Source organism: Geotrypetes seraphini, chromosome 16 (assembly GCF_902459505.1).
Source record: "Geotrypetes seraphini chromosome 16, aGeoSer1.1, whole genome shotgun sequence".
NCBI lineage: Eukaryota > Metazoa > Chordata > Amphibia > Gymnophiona > Dermophiidae > Geotrypetes > Geotrypetes seraphini.
Window position 1 is genome coordinate 27829739 of NC_047099.1, and position 23838 is coordinate 27853576.

Genomic DNA, 23838 nt, shown 5'->3' on the forward strand with positions numbered 1-23838 from the left:
TTTTCGAAAGTAAAAAAAAGTTGGACGTATATTTCGAAAATGTGTCTTAGGCTCTTTTTAACTTTGGACGACTTGCGAGATGGACGCATATACATATTATAAATACAGTACTAAATGATCAAGATATGAATTTATCAAACAAATAGGTTTTCAATACTTTTCTAAAAGAATGATAAGATTGAGCTTGAGGAATTAGAGTACTCCAACAGGTGTTCATTTTACTAGCCTGGAATGCAAAAGTTTGATTAAAAAATCTTGTATAACAACAAGATTTAGGTGATGGAAAAGCAAACCAGTAAGATTTGTGTGTATTTATGTTCATTCTATGAAATTCAAAATGAGATACAAGATAATACTTTAAAACAGATACAACCAAATTTAAACAGAAGTCTTGCCTCAAACATCAACCAGTGAAGTTGTCTATAATAAGAGCTAATGTGGTTGTATTTTTTTAGACCAAAGATCAAGTGAACTGCTGAGTTTTATATTATTCTTAATCTGTTAAAAAATTTTTTATGAGATCCCAAATAAATTATATTACACTAGTCCAGGATGGACAAGACTGAAGACTGAATCAATAGCCTAAATGATGCTAGATCAAAGAATTTCTTAATGGTCCAAGTGAGCCCGGAGATACTTGACAGCATTCTGGCAGCCATACCTGGATCATTTGTAGCCTATCCATGAGCCAATGAAGGAAGATCGTATTTGGGACATTCCTGAAATCAGCAGCAAAATTTCCAACAAATGATTTCCAATTAGGAAAAGGTAGAACTTTTGCAAGACATAACTAACCCCCCCCCTCCCCCAACAAACCAGTGCTAATAACCTGGGAGATGTGCACCTCCAGGCTAAACTTCAATACAAAATTTACTGCAAGTTTTACAACATGACTGGGACAGGGTCAGCTGAAGACATCCAAGAACATTGTACCCTAGTCTGAGACTCAGGAGTCATAAAAGCCAGTTCTGTGGGAGCTTGAGCACCGCCAATATTGAAACTTCTTGACTGTGTCCAGGGAAATGTAATTTTCATTTGGTTTAGCACCCCTAATAATTTTGAAAAATTGGCTCCCGTGTCAGGAGTCATCAGAACGGAAAATGCACAAAAACTGAGCAGGGATGCAAGTTCAAGCTGGAATGGTGGAGGACAGGGTTTATCCAATCAATAGCTATTTTAATTTCTTTGCATCCCAGTGTTTACTGTTTAAAACCTGAAATCAGAAGCCCTAACTAAAAGGTTGTGTTGAGGACTTCTCAGCTTCTTCTACATTAAAGTCCCCCTTCTTACCAGTCTTCTCTCATGGTGATATGAATATTTTTAATTATCTGTTGTATTCTCCTGCTTGAAGGGGATTATAATGGCTGTTATCAGCAAAGGTTTATTTAAAGGACATGTGTCAGTGAATCTGCACTGAAACAAAAGCTCCCTGAGAATAGAATGGCATCAAGCCAAGACTGCTTCACCCACCCCAAAACCCCAGCCATTTGTGAGCAGCAGCGGTGCTTTTTATAACCAGTTCCTGCTATCTCCAGAGAGTCCAAATATGGCTGTGCTGCTGGAGTCAAATAAGAGAACCCACCAGAGAATAAAAAGTATACAGAGGAGGAAGGGGGGCAAGGTGGGACTTTCTCCCAGAAAGAACCTGGAGGGGAGGAGTCACAGTTCAGCAGGGCAAGCTCGGCACAGCTAGAAAGGCATATAAGTGACCAGTGCCTGGGGCGTGGGCCTGAGCTCTTAAGCTTCAGCAAGCAAGACAGAATCTTTGCCCAGCTTCCCCTCAGTGTTCTGGAAAGAGCCTCAAAAATCCAGCAAACATGGAAGCCATCAAGAAGAAAATGCAGATGCTTAAGCTAGACAAGGAGAACGCGTTGGACAGAGCAGAGCAAGCGGAGGCTGAGCAGAAGCAGGCAGAAGAAAGAAGCAAACAGGTGAGAGAGGAGGAAAGAGATGTCCAACAGGCATTTGGGGCTGTTTTCCTCATGCTTTTCCTGAGAAGGGGACTAACAATGAAAAGAGGTGGCCATTGAGGTCCTTCTGTAAGACATGCTTTGGGTTCTAAAAGGACCTAACCTGGAAGCCTATCAAATGAGGATCTTTGAATGTGGTCCAGTAAAACCCCAGCCTATACCATACCAGAACAGAGAGAGAGAGAGAGAGGAATAAAAGCAAACTGGGTCAGAACCAGCAGATCTGGAGGAGAATTAGCTGTTCAATCTTAGTGTCATTTATGGCTGTGTATTTCAGAGAAATGCTGACAGAACGTCTATTGATGTGTCCCCAAAACTAAGAGCTTAGCCATGCTTTAAAATCAATTTAAAATGCTAACATTCTCCTCCTGGTTCAAGGGCATAACATCAGTTTCTAACTGGTGAAATGAGTGGTAAAGCTACCCCTTTTTGGCACTCTGTGGTTTCTTGTGCTTTAATGGAGGTACACTGTCACTTGGAATAAGTCAGTGACCTCCAGAGAAAAACTGTGCTTGTTTATGATAAATGGCACCCAACAAAGAAGAGGGAGGGTCAGGAGGAAGTCCTTCCTGACTCCACCACAAGGGACAGAAAGGAGCTCAAAGCCCATAAGTTGAAACTTTTCCATGTTCAATAGAATAACTGAAATAATTTTATTCTAGAACTGTCCAGGAGAGGAAATAAATCTGTATACCACAAAATATTCCAATAAACCTGGTTAAATGTGATACTGACATAGAAACAATGGTAATAAAATCCATTATTTCACCACTAAGGAAGGGAAAGATCAAAAGCAAGAGTCAGTGGGAATGCTTTTAACACTCTTGTGTGTGCTGACTCCTCACACATGCTGACCGTTTCAATTTCCATGATGAAAAGAGCGAGCAGAGGGAGAGGAAGGTAAGAAAGCAGGAGAGAGGAGGGACAGCAGAGGGAGAGGGAAGACAGAACACAGGATAGAGACAGGAAAGCAGTAGAGGGATGCAAGAACACAGGGGAGAAGGCGGCATGAACACAGGGGAGAAGAGGGAGAGGAGAGAAGAGAGGAGGGAGAGGACGCAAAGAGTGCAGGAGAAAGGGAGGTAGGAATACAGTAGAGAGGAGGGAGACAGAGGAAAGAACATAGGACAGAGGAGGCAAAAAGTGGACAGAGAAAAGGAGGTAAAGGAATGGGAAGAGAGAGAAAGAGGGAGGCAGAGAAACTATAGAAGGAAGGAAGGTCTGGTAGAAGGGAAAGAGAAAAGAGAAGGGAAGGTGAAGCAGGAGGTGAGAAGAGCTTCCCAAGCCTGTCCTAATGACCTTCAGTCAATCCAATTGTCTGCATATTCATAACAAATATGCATAAGATAAATTTACATACATTGAAGACCCAGCAAAAGCAAGTATGTTAACTGTAAGTAGCCTAAAAGCCCAATGGGCCACACCATTTCCAAAAAGTCCCAGGTGAGGGTTAGAAAGCAGTGAGCAGCTTCATCGCCTCCTAAAGGCAGCTTCTGGCTATGGAAAGGGCAGGATGTCTGCAGAGATTTGTGTTGTGGAATTCAGGTTAGTTTGGGGAAGATTTGCTTCTGGGATTTCCTGTGCATCTCTCAATTTTGCAGAACCTCGAACTTTTTTTTAGCTGTCTTTGCACTAACCTATTAGGGTTGTGGAAATATAAATACTGTATATTTAAAAAAAATGTGCCCTGGTGCTTTCCCCACTTCTTTTTCCTGCGTTCTTAAGAGTGACAGAAAATTTCATCCGTCTTCAACAAGTCAAAAGGCATGTGAGCCGGCGGAAGTGTAAGGCCTCCTGCTCACCAACTGACCCCCATCAGGGACAGTGAGGTGACAGTAACTCAATGCAGTATGGCAAGAGAGAAATGTTCTCTATGACTTTACGATGCCTTTAGCCATACCTGCAGTCCCAGATTATCTCCTGCCCTGACTCTCATCTGGTGCTCATCTTTTGCAGCTGGAGGATGAACTGGTTGCTATGCAGAAAAAGCTAAAGGGGACAGAAGATGAGCTTGATAAATACTCCGAAGCCCTGAAAGATGCTCAGGAGAAGCTGGAGCTGGCAGAGAAGAAAGCAGCTGACGTATGTACACAGAGCCAGGAGTGCATGTATGATGCACATAAGATTGGCCCAGGAGTGCATGTATGATGCATATCCGATTGTCCCAGGAGTGCACGTAAAACATATGTATGTCTGGCCCAGGAGTGCATGTATGACATATGTATGGAAAGCTCAAGACATGCGAACCTACCATGACTGCTTTATATATACAAACCGCAAACCTTCACAATCAACACTGCATGTATACAGCTCTTGTATGCACTTCTATAAACACAAGTTTACATGCACAGATTTTCAATTAATTACTCACTTTTTTAAATCTGACTCATTATCATCACTAATTTTCATTGTGGCTTACAATATAAGGGCTAGACCTCCTAAGTGTTTCATTCCCATAGTTAATTTCCAGTGGTGAGCAGTGGATTTCCTAAGTCTACTTAATAATTCTTCATGGACTTTTCCTCCAGTAACCTGAATCCCATTCTAACCAAAACTACTCATCCACTTATATCTAAGCATGCATCTTTAAGTCACATTAAACGCCCTAATGGACATATGCACACACTGTGACATATACTTGTACCTGTGGTATGTTATGTTAATCAGGTTTTCTATTCCGCCTTTACCTATTCAGTTCAAGGTCTGATACATTACAAGAGGTTGGGTCAGTTACCCAGGAAGTTACAATTGACAGTTTGACACGAATATTCAATAGAGTTGCTAGTACCTATAAAGTGTATGCACACATCACTCCTCTCCAGTGGGTATGTTTTGTGTATATCATGACAGGAATGAACTTCACTCCCAATCAGGCTATGCTGGGTATAATTTTAATCTGTTAATCAATCGGAACCATATACTGAGAAGCCCACTCTCTAACACATAGAGTGTGATGAAAGGAGGGAGAGGATCTCAGAAACCAGCTTGATAATTGGTACTTAAACCTCAATCAAGACTTATAAGGTTCCCACATTTCAATCATCGATCCTACTATCCTCCTCCTTCCAATTCTAAATATTCATTTTCATTTACAATTATTTCTTTAAATTATTGTTAAAAGTTAGAGAAATTTATTCATTTTACTCCCTTAATGTCCAAGTATATATCAGATAAAGGAGTTAGATCACTTATCTTCTGTTTGATGATCTAGGCAGCCACAGCCCGACGGGACCCGTTTCGCAAAAACTTAATGGCTTTATCAAGGGCTCATATTACTTGCCGCCTATTTCATGAGCCGCTGCACTTCATTCTTAGGGCTGGGTGCTCATTTGCTGCTTCAAAGGATGCCTCATTGCAGTGGGGGGAGAGACCGACAATTTCTCCTAATGCATTAGTTTTGTGCATATCATGACAAGAGTGAACATGTGCTGTCCTATGTTGAGATTTATGGACTATGGTGTACAATAATTTAAATATATAACTTGAAATTAGGTAACTACAAATACAAATATTTTAAACTAAATTTATCTGAACTCTATGTACTTCACTTAGATTATAAGAAAGTAAAGGGCATGAGAAAGGATTTAAAGCCATACCAACTGCAATGTGCATCTATGCCCACATGAACCTTTCACACCTCTCCTGCTTTCTTCAGTGCTACAAAAATTGTCATGTCAGCTCCACAGACCAAGATGCAGGATATAAGGGACACATCAACTTATTATCATACCCAGGACAGGATTAATTCGTCGAGGGCGCGGAACCAGTTGCATCAGTTGGCCATCTGGGAAGCACGAGATGCAGGAGGGGCTAGGAAGTGTAAGCTGTTGTTCTTAAATATTTGGGAACCCTACCTTCAAGCTTTGCATCCTAAGGGACGTGCTGCGGTCTTGAGATGGGTGTCCTAATGTGGGCGCCAGGATTGTTGGGCTGGGAGAGTACTGGCAAGTTTTGGTGGGGAGGGGTGGGGAGTACCTTTGGGGGGGAGGGGGGATTGGGGTGGGAATGAGGGGTGGGCAGGTTCTGGGGTTTTGATTCGGACAGGGTGGAGGGGATTCAGTGGGGGGAGGGAGTGGTGCGGCATTTTTGAGGCTCATCAGAGTCCAGGGCCTCGGAGTGCTTTTCTGCTCTCCTTGCCCTTGCCTGTTTTCAATGGTGTGCATTGGGGGGGGGGGGGGGGACTTTGGTTGATGTTCCTTTTGTTTTGTCCTTGTTTGTTTTTCTATTTTATATGATGCATATTTGTCTGTACTGCGCACCTTGGGGTGCCTTGCTATTGATTTCTTGTTGTTTGCATCAATAAAAAAATTGCTTGAACCTAATTCGTCGAGGGCCCCTAGGCACACAAGCCCACTGGGCTCCCTTCCCCACCCTGCCCCCTGCTCTAACACTGCGCGTGCCAGTTTCCCTTCTCGTTACATCATGGGAAGCTGGTGCATGAAGTGTTAAGAGTGAACTGAACCCAGGCGGGGTGCCTACTGGGCCTACCCTTTAATCCAGCCCTGATCATACCCATGCCTAGACTGCCCCCTGCATTGTACAACTTAAAGATGCCTATACTGCACTGTTTCTAGCAGTGCTTGAGCTGCGTATACTAATTCTGGTTGTGATTCCCTGTTGCCATCTTGATTGTCAGCGGAGTTCATATAACTATTAAGCAAGTAGCTGGATTTTATTTTTGGTTGCAGTGTTATGGATGGAGATTATGTTATCAAGCAGGTTTCCCAGCAGACAATGAAGGGACTGCTGCAGGCTCATCTTTCTTTGGTCAGGCAGGCAGCTAAAGGTCAGCAGAATGCAGTCCAGCTGCTGCCTGGAATTAGGACAAGATTAAATGCTCTGTTGTATCATCAGTAAATATTTTTGGGAATCTGACACAGTTGCTGTGTCCTTGAACACTTATGTTATGACTTAAATCATTGGGAGTCAGGGTATCAGAATTCACACTCCTAGGAAGAGATGGAGGTGGGAGGCAGGGTTGCCAAGAATTCCATGTCAGGTGGGACAGCTTGATTCAGTCCTGATTTTATCATGTAGCATGCACACATTTATAGGTCAATTTATCTAATATTTATTTAGCTCACACCTGTTCCATAATTCCAAATTTATGGTCCACTCATCCATCTTTCAAGGTAGTTAAATACAAAAAATATTATCAGCTACCAAAGTGCCAAGGTCTGGAACAATTTACCTATTCAAATCATAAGAACATAAGAATTGCCGCTGCTGGGTCAGACCAGTGGTCCGCTCATGTGGCGGCCCTTAGGTCAAAGACCAGCACCCTAACTGAGACTAGCGCTACCTGCGTACGTTATGGTTCATCAGGAACTTGTCTAACTTTGTCTTGAATCCCTGGAGGGTGTTTTCCCCTATGACAAAACATCAGAACATTCTAGAATTTATTGTATTTTTTGTAAACTCTTGAAAACTTATTTGATAAATTATGTAACTAAACCCCCCTTTTTGCTCCAATGCTCATATAATTCCTATGAGTGTTGGAGCAGCATTGGAGCATTTAGTGCCTCGGTCTGCAGTAAAAGCTTAGTAAAAGAGAGCCTAAGAGTTTCCTGCTCAAGAATGTAGGGTTACCAGATTTTACTTTAGTAAAATCAGGACCCCCCTAGACCCGCCCCCCCAGGCACACCCATTCCTGCCCCATTACACCCCAGTCCCGCCCTAGCCCTGCTCTTGTTGGGCAGGAGAGCATTCGCGCATGCACAGATGCCCTCCTGCCCGAGGCGATTTTGGGGAAGCTTTTCAAAACCCAGACAAAGTGCAGGGTTTTGAAAAGCCCTCCGGACCCCTAGACATATCCTCAAAAAGGGGGACAAGTCTGGGGAAATCCGGACGTCTGGTAACCCTACATGGATGTAATTTCTCTTGGATTGTTCTTGCTGCAATCCGCATTGAATCTTATGGACATATTGCAGAATATAAGACAGTTTTAGCACAGCATAATTAGGGTTTCCAGGCGTCCGGACGGCAACCCAGCACGATGTCTGGGTTTTGAAAAGCAGATTGCGTCGGGAGAGGCATCCATGCATGCGCAGATGCCCTCCCAACCGAGACCAGCAGGCTGAGGGGGAGGGACTAGGAGTGAGGCTGGGGCGTGGTGTGGGCATAATGGGGCAGGGATGGGTAGAACTGGGCTAGGCAAGGGGGTGGGTCTATGGGTCCAAAGCATAACTGAAGGCAACTTATACTATATTTATAGGTATTTCCCCGTCTTCAAAGGGCAAATGAGCTAAATTATGTAGATGAAGCAGGGAGGGATAAAAGTGATTTTGCCAGCATTATAGTTTTCCTGTGTGAGCTGTGGGATTTAGGGTAGATAATGACACAGTGACAAAATTCATCACCGTCCCCGTCCCCGCGGATAACCGCGGGAAATAATCCCATGTCATTTTCTAGTGTCTATTTCAACCTCAGTCTTTCTACACCAGCATTCTTCAAAGCAAAGCTTGCGGGTCAGTGGTTGTGCCCAATTATACTCTGATTCTTCCCGCTCTCCTTAAAGAATGACATGAAGATGGTTTCCCGCGGTTATCCGCGGGGACGGGAACGGTGATGAATTTTGTCACCGTGTCATTCTCTAATTTAGGGGAAGGGGAATGGGACTTGTATGCTGCCTTTTTGTGGTTACACATTCAAAGTGGTTTAGATATATCTAGGTACTTTCATTGGACCTGGGGCAATGGAGGATTAAATGACTTGCCCAGGGTCACAAGGAGTAGCACTGGGATTCAATCCCACAACCTCAGGGTGCTGAGACAGCAGCTCTACAACTGTTTGGTTGATTCAGTTAGGGTTACCAGACGTCCGGATTTCCCCGGACATGTCCAGGGGTCTAGATGGCTTTTCAAAACCTGGCACTTTGTCCGGGTTTTGAAAAGCTTCTTTCAAATCGCCATCAGACAGAAGGGCATCCATGCATGCACGGATGCCCTCCTGCCTGACAAGAGCAGGCAGCAGGGGATGGGCCTAGGGTGGGATTGGGGAGCAGGTTTGGGGTGTGATGGGGCAGGGATGGATGGAACTGGTCGAGACTGGGGGGCGGGTCTAGGGGGGTCTGGATTTTCCAAATAGAAAATCTGGTAACCCTATTCACAGTAAATGGGGAGAGCTGGGTTTCGGTTGATGCAGTGATTATTGGGGGGAGGGGGCTATGTTTTGGAGGTGTTTTGTTTGAGTTAGAGCAGTGTTCTCAAACCCAAACCCTTTGCAGGGCCACATCTTGGATTTGTAGGTACTTGGAGGGCCGCAGAAAAAATAGTTAATGTCTTATTAAATAAATGACAATTTTGCATGAGGTAAAACTTATAAATCTTTCCTTTAACTGTGAGTGTGCTTGACAATGGAAAACCAAATATTCAAAATAATCAGGGTGGGATACATGCAACTTCAAATGCTTTATAGATTGAAGCCAATATGACCAGCATATGATTTCCGTACTGTGGTTCAGACATTGACCCTGAGTAGGGTGGATTATTGTAATTCACAGGGGTTCCAAGGAGTACCCATATAACTCCTGTGTTGAAGAAACCACACTGGTTACCTATGCAACAAAGAGCGCAGTTTAAGATTGTTGCGATTATACGTCTGACATTATATCATGCTTCCCCAAAGATCTTACAAGAATTCTTTGAGATCTATCAACCGAGAAGAGAGCTTAGAGATGTAAATGGGATGAAATTAAGTTTGGAGGGTAGAATGTCGACTATGCATGCTAGGATCGGAGCATCAATGATATCTGTGGCTGGCGTAGAACTATGGAACGCCTTGCCTGGTATCCTGCGGTTTTGTGTGGGGACGATGAATTTTAAGAAAATGCTGAAAACTCAATTATTTGCCAATGCCTGCTTATGCTAAGGCAGGGCTGCCTAAGTCCGATCCTCAAGATCTACTGGCAGGCCAGGTTTTCAAGATATCCACAATGAATATGCATGAGAGCTTTGCCTGCATTGCCTTCTTGGTATGCAAATCGCTCTCTCATTGTGAATATCCTGAAAACCTGGCCTGCTAGTAGATCTCGAGGACTGGACTTTGGCAGCCCTGTGCTAAGGTATATTTCAGTTGATAATCGCCATTTAGAATTTTTTTTGACAGCAATGTATGATTTAAAGCTTCCTTGTATTTTTGAATTGATTGAATTTGCGCTCTATCCTTGTTTATAACAGGGATGATTAATGATGTTGTTTAGACATGTCTATGCTATATGTGATAATCATAGGGAAACAAGATTTTATGTATATGATATGGAAACCGCATAGTTGGATGCGGTATATAAATTTTTTAATAAATAAAGAGTTTTACCTCATGCAAAATTGTTATTTCTTTAATAAGACATTAACTATTTTTACTGCAGCCCTGCAAGTACCCTAGTTTTTTCTGCAGCCCTCACAGTTAAACATCTTTCCTTTTCCTTTGAATTAACAAAAGATTATAACAGGCATCTGCAACCGCCTTCAGCTCTCACCTCCTCCAGCATTGGACACACACACAAGCTGCACTGCCTCCAACCATTGCTCCAAGCTGCACTGCCCCCAACCATTACTCCAATGGTTACCTTACATTCTGGAACATTGACTGCTTCACGCAAACGCTTTCCTGCGTCTGAATGCATTTGGACTTCACCTCGCAGGAAAACGCTTGTGTGAGGCTACAGCGACAGCTGGACACTTGTGGAGTGGACAATTGCGTACAGACTGAGGACCTCAAAATAGTACCTGGCCCATGGGCCGCAGTTTTGAGACCGTTGAGTTAGAGTAATGGAGGAGGGGAAAAGGGGGAAGTGAAAGGTGGTGGGACATGTATACCGCCATTTTAAAAAAATATATATATTTATTAAAGTTTGCAATAAAACATAATGCAAAATAATACAGATCCAAAAAACATACTCAGATAGAAAACTCCAAACAGTCCCCTCCACAACCTTCTCAACCCTCCCCCATCCCAAAAATAACACCCCCAGCAAAAGAATCTTAATGTGATCGTTATCTCCATTGAACATACGAGTCCTATATTTTAGAGTAGTTCAGCAAAATATTATGGCATAGAGCCGTTAATCTAGACATCAATTGTAAATAGCCTAAACGAGAGTAAATAATGAGAAGATTCTGTATAACAGGAGTGAGCCACATTTCGCCAGAGCAAGAAGGGCCGCAGTAAACATAAAGGCCGCAAATTTCTGCTCAGCGGGAATAAAACCAGAACTCCCACATTAAGTAAACAACATTCCAGCAGAGCACAACAAGGTTTATGAAGGATTTTAACCAATAAGCAACCCACCTGCTGTCAATATAAGCGAACTGCTGGACAGGACCCCAAATATGAAGAAAGTCCCCTCTCATTCCACAACCACACCAACAGCGATCCGTGCCCCCCAGAAAAATTGAGGAAAGTCGCACAGATGTACAATACCACCTATAGTACATTTTATAACTATTCTCTACATAATTAATAGATAGAGTCAATTTAAATAATCGTTTATAAATAGTTTCCCAAGGCGGTAAACTACGGCCACCTGACAAATCACCCTCCCAACGAGCCCGATATGGATCAAAGGGAGCCTCCCGTTTCAACAATGCTCTATACACCCGTGACACACCACCTCTCCCAGCCCCAGCCTGACAAGCTCGCTCCAGCCAGGTATCCCCTATAGACAGGTCCCAAAAAGCCCGCTGATTTTGAAAAATACACAAGCGCATATAAAGAAAAGAATCCCTATTCTCCAACCCAAATTCTTCCAGCAAAACCAATAATGGGCGCATAGACATATCCTCCCAAAGCTGCCCTAAGGTATGGAGGCCAGCCGGGATCCATTTACGGCACACAGTAATGTCCCTACTGGGCGAACAAGCTGGTAAAGACACTATCGCCATCTGAGCAATAAACAAACACTCCGGAAACATCTGTCGCCGAAGCACATACCAACATTGCAAAACTACTTGCAAAAACGGATTAGGAGTACGTGTTGCCAGACGTAACTGTGCAAGCGGGACCTAAGGTAACATCTAAAGAGAAACCGCTGCTCAATATGAATCCATGGGCGATTTTCATAATTGACCCACATAACAATTTCTTGTAAAAGGGCAGCCTGATAGTAAAGTTGAAAGTTGGGAATATCCATCCCCCCATCCAATTTAGATTGATAAAGAATCGTGCGACGTACCCGAGGAGGCTTTTTGCCAAATGAATGCAAAAACCTTATGCGACAAAAGATGAAAAAAAATTGCCGGCAATGCTTTGGGTAGGGCCAAAAAAGCACAAAGCAATTGGGGTAAAAGCATCATTTTAATGGCCAAAATATGGCCTATCCAACAAAGCTGTAACCCCTCCCAACGCTCAAGTTCCGCAAACAAAGCATGAAAGCAAGCCAGAAAATTATATTTATACAATTGACTATGATCAGCGGTCAAATTCACTCCCAAGTAAGTAATATAGTGGGAAGCCCATGTAAAGGGAAACGCAACCTGTAAATGCCGGACCGCATCAGTCGCTAAGCTGATATTAAAAATTTTCGATTTAACCATATTAACTTTAAAACCTGAAAGCGAAAGCTGTTGTTCTTGAATATCTGGGAGCCTTATCTGCAAGCCTTGCATCCAAAGGGCCGCACTGCGGTCTTAAAATGGGTGTTCTAATCTGGGCGCTTGGATAGTCGGGCTGGGTGAGTACTGGTGGGGCAGGGTGGAGAGTACCATTGGGAGGAAGGGGGGGGATGTGAGGGGTAGGGAAAGCCACTTAGACACGGACATGATAAGAGGGCTTTGGTGGGGGGAGGAGGTGGTGCGGCATCTTTGGGGCTCATAAGAGTCCAGGGCCTCGGAGAGCCTTTCCACTCTCCTTAATTTGTTTGCCTTATGTAGAGTAGGCTGAGGGGGGAGGTTGGTTGATATTACTCTTCTTTTGTCCATGCTTGTGATAATATTATATATGATGCATCCTTGTTTGTACTGAGCACCATTGGGGTGCCCTGGTATTGTATTTGTTGTTGTTTGCATCAATAAAAATTGTTTGAACCTAAAACCTGAAAGCGGTCCAAGTCACCTAACACAACAGGCAAAGACAACTCAGGGTGATGCAAAAGAAGCAAAATATCATCAGCATAAAGCAAAATCTTATATTGCTGGGCACCCACTTGAATCCCCTCCTGATGGCGAACCCGACTCGCCAGCAGTTCCATGGACAACGCAAAGAGCAAAGGGGAAAGGGCACAACCCTGTCGCGTTCAATGTGCTAACGGAATAGCAGATAATAAAGTACCATTGACTTTAAATCGGGAAAGGGGAGCATCATATAACAACTGAATCCAATCAAAAAATCTCTGACCAATACCCATTTTACGTAAAATATGAAATAGGTACCCCCAACTTACCCGATCAAACGCCTTTTCTGTGTCGAGAGAAAGAACTAAAGCCAGAGAGCCCTCACGGCGTACTTGCCATATTAGATGTAAAGCCGTTTTAATATTATCAAAAGTCTGTCTCCTGGATATAAACCCAGCCTGATTAGAATGTACCAACTGAGGCATATAGGGCTGCAATCGAAGAGCTAAAATTTTTGTAAAGAGTTTATAATCCACATTTAGTAATGAGATTGGTCTATAAGCCGCACAGGAAGTGGGATCTTTTCCCGGTTTATGAATGAGTGTAACCGCTGCTGTACGCCAAGTTTGAGGGAGGAGATGAGCAGCATCAAAACTATTAAATACTTGAACCAATAAGAGGACCAGCAACTGTTGAAAAGTCTTATAAAATTTATTAGTGAACCCGTTCAACCCAAGGGCAGTATGCAGCGACAAAGATTGAATAACTTCTTCTATTTCATCAACAGTAATAGGTTGGGACAAGCAAGCCGCCTCCCCTTCTGAAAGATATCCCAACGGAGTCTGAGCTAAATATTGTTCTATTTCATGATCTAGAGAGGCAGGATCAGCTTGATAAAGATCAGTATAAAACTGCAAAAAAGCATTCCCCATATCTGCCATAGAAGTACAATAAGTACCGGCAGAGTCAAAAACTCCCAAAATATCATTGTTTTGAGGCGATGAGCTAAGAGTTTACTGCTACGATCATTGAACTCAAAATATTCAAAGCCATTTCAATACTAGCAAGCTCAAGAGTCTTCAATTCCAAAAGCAATTTAGCCAATTGAGCAGACTCTTGCGCAGTTCGGCGCTGCCCTTTTACCCGCCTCCAGATCACAAAGTTCCTGCCGCTTTGCCAATTCAGTTTTAACCTTCTCCTTCCTAACAAAAGCCTGCAGGGCAATCACCCTCCCTCTAAGCACTTCTTTCAGCACTTCCCACAATAAGATAGGATGAATATCATCAATATCATTAATCTCCAAATAATCTTTAATAGTAATAGTTAGCTGCTCTACAGAAGAAGAGTTCGCCAGGAGACTATCATCAAATCTCCATTGAGAAGCTAGACGAGGCGGCCTAGGACCCGGCAAACGTTAACTCAAAGCAGCATGATCCGCTAAAGTAGTAGTATGAATCTCACAAGATTGAACAGCCTTATTTAAAGCCCCATCTCCCAACCAATAGTCAATACGGAAATCTACATCATGCACTACAGAATGATAAGTATATTCTCGCTCTCCCGGATGATGAACCCTCCAAATATCCAATAGCCCCCAATGGGATAATAACATCTGCAAGACCTTACGATCTGTGGCCACCACAGAAAATCCCCGAGAGGAACTATCCAAATGGGGATCTAACACTAAATTACAATCTCCTCCCAACAACAAGCCTAAGGGTGTCATCAAGCCGCGAAAAAAAGTCCCCCTGTCCCGTATTGGAAGCATATACATTACAAAGGGTATACAGCTGCCCAACAATAGAAACGCACAGCAAAAGATAGCGCCCTTCTATATCTCAAATCTCCTTGAGCACCTGGACCTGCAAACTATGATAAAAAAAGTATAGCTACCCCTCTAGTTTTTTTTATCCTGTTGATTAGAAGCAAAATAAAGGCCACAAAAACCCAGGGGGCATAACACATGCTCATGTTTAGACAGCAGGTGGGTCTCTTGCAGAAATACAACATGAGCTTTATACTGCGCCAGCTCCCGATAAAGGAGGTGACGTTTCATTGGAACATTAAGACCCCTAACATTAAGAGACAAAAATATTAAATCACCCATATGTCCAACAGCAAAATATCCACACAATCAACAAACACACCACACAGCCATCCAACCGTTCCCTTCCCCACCCCCCAATCCCTACCACAAACCCCCTACCCCCAAACACCCATCTACCCCCTCCTCCTCCCACTCTCACCCAAAACCCCCCAACCCCCCTCCCTCAAAAACCACCACCCATGTAGTAAGCTCTGCCAGCCCATCACTCACTACAACCACAACCGCATACCCACCCGCAAAATTAAAACATCAAATGCCCCCGAAAACAAAGTCTCCAACAGGGAGAGCCTCAGAATAAACACAAATAAGCGAGGGAGCCTAAACCCATCCCGAATAGTTAATCCAAAAATCAGGAATCAAAAATCAGGACCACCAGCCACCTCCCGCTCCACAGATTGTCGCTTCAAACGGCCGCCATCTCGTCGAACCCGTTGCCAATGGGGTCGTGATGGAAGAGTTAGGCGTGCACAGGCATCCAGCTGCGGAACAGAAGATCCAGAAGAAATGCTACCAAACTGAACATCAGGAAATAACTCAGAAGCTTCCTGCAAAGTTTTTACAGATCTCAAAGCACCATTCAAATAAAACAGCACAGCAAAAGGATGGTGCCAACGATATCGTATCTTCTTCTCATTAAGATGGTGTAGCAATGGTCTCAGGTCCGCCCGTCTGTGCAATGTGGCAGCAGAGAGATCCTGGTATATCTCTATATCATAGGTATCCCATTTAAGCTCAGACAGACCTCTTGCCGTTTGATAAAGCAATTCCTTCACTTTAAAATCTTTAAAACACACAATAATGTCTCGTGGTTTATTGCCCCTGGGGGCCGCCAGAGCTCTATGTGCTCGCTCAATAAGAATAGGATCAAGAACTTCCACGGCCGTCTGTTTCCTCAAAATCATTTTAGCAATTTGGCAGACCACCAGTTCACAATCCTTATAATATTGTACTACAGGGAGCCCCCTAATATGAAGATTCGATCTAGGACTGCGATTTTCCAAATCTTCTAATTTATCTAGAATACTCAACTGCTGTACCTGAAGTTCTTTACAGCGCGAATCAAGGTGACCCACAGTCTCATGTTGCTTATCCACATGAGTTTCCAGATTGCCAACCCGGGTGCCAAGCGCCAGTAATTCCCCCCGCAGTTTCTTCATATCGTGACTGAGATCAGCAAACATGACTCGTACCTCACCCAATGGGTTCGCTGTCTCCTGCTGATGAGTTGAAGCCGCCTCTGCTGCCCGCGATATCCAGTGGGGGGCGTGGCGTCAAGTGGAGGAAAAGGTGCCATTTGCGATGCAGGCCCCACCGAGCCGAAAGCATAATTGCAGAGCGTTTTGCGTAGTTGAGATGTCATCATAAAGAAAAACTCTGGAGTGCTATCCCCCACCTCCAAGCAGCACTGGAAGCTCCCCACACACGCCGCAAACGGGGCTAAAAAGCAACTTAAGAGAAGGGCATGCGGAGCGGATGATTCAAACGTCCATCTTGGGCGATGTCATTTTGTGGTTACACATTCAAAGTGGTTTACATATTTACAGTTGCTTATTTTGTACCCAGAGCAGTGGAGGATTGGGTGATTTGCAACCTCAGGGTGCTGAGGCAGCAGCTCTACCACTAACTGGGCCTTTCCTCACCTGGCTTCCTATTAACCCCAATGAATATGCATGAGATCTATTAGCATACAATGAAAGCAGTGCATGCAAATAGATCTCATGCATATTCATTGGGGAAATCCTGAAAACATGACTGGAATGTGGCCCTCGAGGAGGGACTTTGACACTCCTGTATTAAAGCCATCACTGAGAGGAGAGAGATGCTTCTCCTCGCCCCCTCGTTTCTAGGTTCCAAGCTCTCTGCACAGCCAGTGAAGGTCCCGGCTCCTGAAGATGACACTGGGAGAGCGAGGACCTCGCACCTCGCACACTACAGCAGCAGCACGCGCTCAGACCCTGCGGACGTCTGCGTGAGGGATCTGCGCATGTTCCCTGCCGTCGCTACTGGCGTCGGTTCTCGGATGCTGAAAGCCCAGTGCGCACCGTGTGTAGTGCGTGCGTCATTTCCGGAGCTTCAGGGCAGGCGAGGCCGGAAGCAAGAGCAGTGCCGGGAAGAGACAGCCATGGCCGGGGCGAATTGCATCGAGGCGGTGAAGCGCAAGATCCAGGTCCTGCAGCAGCAGGCCGAGGAGGCGGAGGAGGTCGCAGAGCGGCTGCAGCGGGAGCTGGAGGAGGAGAAACGGCTTCGGGAGCAGGTGAGCGACAGAGGGGATGGAGACGAGGGGAGAATCCCCCAGCTCCGTCACGCCCTTTAGGAATGGGATAGGGGGAGGGGGAGGGGAAGGGAAAAGGAGTAAAGTATCCATCACAACCCCAGTCGTTCTCTCTGGGAATGTAGGGAGGAAGGAAGAAAGTTAAGTGTGCACCCGCCTATCATGCCCTCTGGAAATGTGAGGGGAAGGTTAAAAGTGTGTAACTCCCCCCCTCTCAAGTCTCACCCTCTTGGAATGTGGGGGGAAAGGAGAAGGTTAAGAGGGTGCAGCTCCCTCTCCAGTTACACCCTCTGGGAATGTGGGGGAGAAGGTTAAAAGTGCAAACCCCCTAGTCACGCCCTCTGGGAAAGTGGGGGAGAAGGTTAAAAGTGTGTGTCCCCCCCCCCCAGTTAAGCCCTTTAGGAATGGGGGGAGAGGGAGAATTTGCATTCTCAAGGGGAATGATGTGCCTCCTCTCCACGAGCTCTCTGAGAATGTAGGAAGAAGGGGAAAAGCCTGCCCCTCCCCAGTAGCGCTCTCCAGGAATGTGGGGGGAAGATTAAGTGTACAACTCCTCCCCACCAAAAGTCATGCCTTTTCAGAAATGGGGGAGGTTAAATGTGTGTAACCCCCCCCCCAGTCACGCCCTCTGGGAAAGTGGGGGAGAAGGTTAAAAGTGCAAACCCCCTAGTCATGCCCTCTGGGAAAGTGGGGGAGAAGGTTAAATGTGTGTCCCCCCCCAGTCACACCCTCTTGGAATGTGGGGGGAAGGGAGAAGGTTAAAAATGTGTATTCTGGGAATGTGAGGAAGGGAGAAGGTCCCCCCCCCAAGTTGTGACCTCTAGGATTGTGGGGAAAAGAGGAGTGATGTGCCTCTGGAAATGTGGGGAGAGGGGATAAAGTATTGCCCCCCTCCCCCCGTCATAATAATAATAATAATTTTATTTTTGTATGCCACACTACCACATAGTTCTAGGCGGTTCACATACAGTACTAAAAATATACAGTCGGTGAGTAAAATACAATATTCTAAGAAGTTGAACTAAAATTATACAATAGGTGAATAAAATACAATATACTAGAATACAATAAAATTTAGCAAAAATGTACTAGCTATAAGATCAATATATAATTTACCAGTCAATAATCTGGGACATAAATTTATCGAATAAATCAGTTTTTAGTAATTTCCTGAAGGACATATATGAATGAGCTTGAGAAATAATGGTACTTTTTTTTTTTTTCAAATTCTTTACCTGCCTGAAAACCAAGCAATTTATCGAAAAATCTCTTGTATCGACAGGGCTTAATAGTTGGAAAAGTAAATAAACGTTGCCCTCGTGTATTCCTATTAGGTCTATATCGCTCAAAGCATAAAGACAAGTAATTAGGAGCCATACCAAACAATACTTTAAAACAGGTACAACCAAACTTAAACAGTATTCTAGCTTCAAAAGGCAACCAGTATAACTAACTGTCTGTAGAAAGGGGAAACATGATCATATTTTTCAACCCAAAAATTAGACGCATCGCCGTATTCTGTATGTCTTAATCTCTTTTGAAGCTTTTTGTAAGATCCCAGATATATTATATTACAATAATCCAGTATAGACAAAATAGATGATTGTACCAGTAATCTAAATGATGCCCTATCACAAATTGTTTAATCGTCCTAAGTTTTCACAAAGTTTTGTAACATTTTTTACTAGATTTGTTTGATCTTCCAGAGTTAGCTGGCGCTCCAATATGACGCCCAGAATTTTACTAGAAGCAGAAATTTAAAAAGTTTGACCATTCAGATGTAGTTCTTTTTCCTTTATATTATCTGAAAGGCTAGCCAGAAAAAATTTTGATTTTTCCGGATTCAGTTTTATTTTTGCCCTCTTTGTTCATTGCTCAATATGAATTAATAATAGAGATATTTGGTTTGTTACCTCCCCTGTCAAGGCAGTAAATGGAATTACTATGGTAATATCATCAGCATAGATGAAGAATTTAACTTCCAGACTATACGCTCTGTATGGATGAATGTAGGGAAAAGGTGTGCCCCCACTCCCAGTCGCACTGTGGGAATGTGGGGGGAAAGGAGTAGGTGTGCCTCCCCTGTTATACTCTCTTGGAATTTGGGGGAAGGGAAAATGTGTGTCCCCCTTCAGTTACAATCTCTGGAAATATGGGGAGAAGGAGTGTCCTCCTAGATACTCCCTTTGGGATTGTGGGGAGGGAGGAGAGAGGTGTGCCCTCCCTTTCATGATCTTTGGGAATATGAGAAGGGGAAAGATGTGCCCTCCTCCAATTACCATATGGGAATGTGGGGAGAAGGTGAAATGCACACCCTTAGAGATGTTGGGGTTTGGTGCAGGAGGGATCTGCAATCATGAACTTGTCAATAGCTAAAATGGAAGGTGGAAATGCCACGATTGTGCTTGAGCCAGTACTTTTTCTTCTTTAAGGGAAAATGTAGCTTTGTAGTTAGCTGTCAAAAGTACTGTTTCTCAGCTTGCAGTGTTCTCCCCAGAAATTTTTTTCCAGCCGGGTGGCATGAAAAAGTAGCAGGAGCGGGGAAATTTGGTGGTTAGAATAGGATCATTAAATCCAGTGGCGTACCTAGTATATATGACAGCCAGTGCTAATCATTTTTAACAACCCTCTCCTCTGTATAAAAAAGTTATTTTTAGTAATAATCCAGGGTGCACCTAGGAAAAGGCAGCATCTTAAACACTGCAGTGAGCACTAGAATACCAACACATGCATTGGAAAACTAAACAAGCCAGATCCTGCACAGTCAATTGTCAATGCTAACAGAAAACCATGTCTTTTTCATACATACAGATACACCCTCGCCCAATATGGAATAATCACAAACTAAAAATAGAAATATGTAGACAAAAGTTAAACTGAACCGCCAAGAAACCAGACTCTGCATACAATGTAACACCACAGAAACAGTGACACTTATCCCCTAATACTGTGCAAAATATAAAGACAATAGATGTAAATTTGAAAAAACTGAAACATAGCAATCACCACTTTACAAATTAAAAATAGAAATAAAACAAATAACAAGAAATAAGAAAAAACCATTTTATTGGACTAATCCATTTTTCAATTAGCTTTCAGAGGCCAAATCTTTCTGCTGTTATGGTATCCTGTCCTGACTTGAGGAAAGGAGTTTAGTCCCTAAAAAATCGCCTTATTTCCATTTCCTATTTATAAACTTATCAATACAGTTACAATACTACTTGATTCTACATAAAGCAACAAAAAAATTTATTTCTATCTTTTGTCATTTCTGCTTTAATCTTCTCTTCGCTCTCTTCTTTCTATACAGCGTTTGTCCTCTCTCACTTCCATGCAATATCTGCCCTCTATTTGCCCCTCCACTCAGCCTCTGCCCTCTCTCTCTCTGCCCCTTCCATCCACTGTCAACCCTCTCTCTGCTCCTTCCATCCACTGTCCACCCTCTCTTTCCAAACGGCATCTTCCCTCTTTTTATGCCCCTTCAATAAACTGTATATCCTGTGCCCTGTCTCTCCTTTGTACATGATTCATTTCAGCTTTACCCCCTTTCCATTTTTCTGTCTCCCCTATGCTCTGGCATCTCTCTCTTCTCCTTTCCTTCCTTCCTTCCCACTCCACACCATGGTCTGGCATCTCTCTCCTCTCCTTCCATCTCCTCCTCCATTATCTCTCCTCTCTTTCCTTTCTCTCCCTCCCTCCTTCCTTCCTGCCCACCCCAAAGGCTTCCATTAGATTGCCATTGATCAAAAGTTTAGCTGTGGAGCAGAGTATAAAGCCCTTAAAGCCTTCAAAAACCACCCCCCAATTCCAACAAATTCTACTGTTTGAAACAAGTAATGCCATTACACTTGATCAAAGGCTTTAGCTGCGTCTAAGCCCATTAATACACCCGGTATGTTCATAGATTGGACTCTAGACATTGCCAGCAAAGCTCTTCGTACATTCAATAACAAATGTTTACCTTGTACAAACCCCACCTGTTCTTCAGAAATAAGGGTTGGCAACAAAGGGGTCAAACGATTGGCCAGCAAACGGGCTAAAATTTTGAGGTCCACATTTATTAAAGAAATGGGGAGGTATGATTCTACCTCTTCCCTCGGTTTATTAGGTGTCAGAATCAATGTAATGGTAGCCTCATTCACATAGGGAGGAAAGATACCATCTTCCAAAGCCCTGGTATAATAGTGGAAAAGAAACAATTGTGGTGATAACATTTTATAAAATTCAGGGGAAAACCCATCAGGGCCCGGAGCAGTGCAAGAACGTAATTGCTGTATCGCTTTCTGAATCTCCAGGCCCTGGATGGACTTATTTAAAACTTCACATTGTTGATCCGTAAACTGAGGCATACCCGCGTCTTCTAAATAGTCCAGAATATCTGGACCCTGGTAAGGACCTGGGGTAGTATAAAACTGTGAAAAATTTTGGTAAAAAGCGTCCGCAATGTCACGGGGCCTGGTCGAATAGGAATCTGCCCCCCTCTTAATCATAGCTATATACCTGTCATACTCTTCAACATATTTATAAACAACGAGCGTGGTGATTAAATTTGTAGATGATGCGAAGTTATTCAGAGTAATGAAGACGCAGAAATATTACGAAGACCTGCAACGTGACATAAATATGCTCGAGAAATGGGCTGCGACGTGGCAAATGAGATTTAACGTGGATAAATGTAAGGTGATGCATGTTGGTAACAAAAATCTTATACACGAATACAGGATGTCCGGTGCAGTATTTGGAGAGAGCCCCCAGGAAAGAGACTTGGGAGTACTGGTAGACAAGTCATGAAGCTATCTGCGCAATGCACGGCAGCGGTGAAAAGGGTGAACAGAATGCTAGGAATGATTAAAAAGGGGATCACGAACAGATCGGAGAAGGTTATCATGCCGCTATATCAGGTCATGGTATGCCCCCACTTGGAATACTGCGTCCAGCACTGGTCGCCGTACATGAAGAAGGACATGGTACTATATGAGAGGGTCCACATAAGAGCGACTAAAATGGTTAAGGGGCTGGAGGAGTTGCCGTACAATAAGAGATTAGAGAAACTGGACATGATTGAAACATTCAAGATAATGAAGGGAATAGACTTAGTAGATAGACAGGTTGTTTACCCTCTCCAAGAAAGAGAGAACAAGAGGGCACTCTCTAAAGTTAAAAGGGGATAGATTCTGTACTCGGGTAAGGCTAGACTCAGTTAGGGCACTGGTCTTTGACCTAAGGGCCGCTGCATGAGCGGACTGCTGGGCACGATGGACCATTGATCTGACCCAGCAGCAGCAATTCATATCGTCTTAGTCCTTTGTAAGTCACCTCAAGGTCGTGGTCTCCAACCTTTTTCATGTAAAAGCTGCAGTGTGAATATAAGAGAGCTGTGAGGGCCACCAAAAGATTTGGATATGGTAACTTTGCAACAACATGTTTATGAGAAATGCAAAGAATGTTTTTGATAAATCTGAGCTGTATGTCTTATGTTCTTATGTAAACCGCTTAGACCAGCGTAAGTTACAAGAACTTCTTGTTTAAGAAATACAGTAAGAATAATATGTATGTAACATCACAATTTTAAATCCAAAATAAAATTTTTCCTTCCTTAGACTACAATTAAGGGAAGTTAAACAAGAGAAATGATATTTTAAATTATATTGTTTTAAGGAAAGGCATAGCACTATTAGTCGGTCCCTTTTTTTTCTTTCCATCAGTTTATACTGAGGTGATTTTCTTTAATTTCAAAAAGGCCTTCAATTGCTCTGGGATAAAGAAAAAGCGAAGTTACTTACAAAAGTGGGGCTGACTTATACTGCTTGTCCATGGAGAACATATTTCACTTCTGCATATTTAATAATATACCTGCAAGGATATGCTAATAAAAAGGTAGCCCCCCAAAGCCCTTGTCTCTTGTCGCCTAGATAGAAATTGTTTTCTTCTTTCTTTTGTGGTTTTCGTAGCATCTAAGTAAACCCAGATTCTTTTTCCATGAAATCCACTCTTAGAGTGTCAAATATTGTTTCATAAAGTCATTTAAGTCCTGTTCGAAGCCAAAGGGGTAGTCCTTACCGAAGAGTCTATAATAGATTCTTCAAGAATAGCTGAAATGTCCTTCAAATAAATCTATTTGAGAAGATTGAATATTTTCTACTTCAGGGCTGCCCAAGTCCAGTCCTTGAGATCTACTGGCCAGGTTTTCAGGATATCCGCAATGAATATGCATGCGAGAGATTGGCCTGCACTGCCTTCTTGGTATGCAAATCTCTCTCATGCATGTTCATTGTGGATATCCTGAAAACCTGGCCTGCCAGTAGATCTCGAGGACCGGACTTGGGCAGCCCTGTTCTACTTCATTACTCCCTGGGGTTGTTTAGAGCAGTGGTCCCAACCCTGTCCTGAAGGAACATCAGCCAGTCAGGTTTTCGGGATAGCCCTAATGAATATGCATAA

At 43.5% G+C, this 23838-nt stretch overlaps 1 protein-coding gene across 6 annotated transcripts in view; it reads left to right on the forward strand.

Annotated features, from left to right (window-relative positions):
- Positions 1 to 1702: 1702 nt before the first annotated feature.
- TPM3 (tropomyosin 3) overlaps positions 1703 to 23838 on the forward strand; it is a 58091-nt gene continuing 35955 nt past the window's right edge. For 3 of the 6 annotated variants that reach the window (XM_033923148.1, XM_033923146.1, XM_033923145.1), the window contains exon 1: positions 17168 to 17379. In XM_033923148.1, coding sequence (XP_033779039.1) covers positions 17248 to 17379 — 132 coding nt within the window. In that variant the 5' untranslated portion in view covers positions 17168 to 17247. Of the gene's footprint in view, positions 1932 to 3926; positions 4053 to 17165; positions 17380 to 23838 lie in introns of those variants that run through there. The other 3 variants (XM_033923150.1, XM_033923149.1, XM_033923147.1) reach the window with 3 other exon arrangements.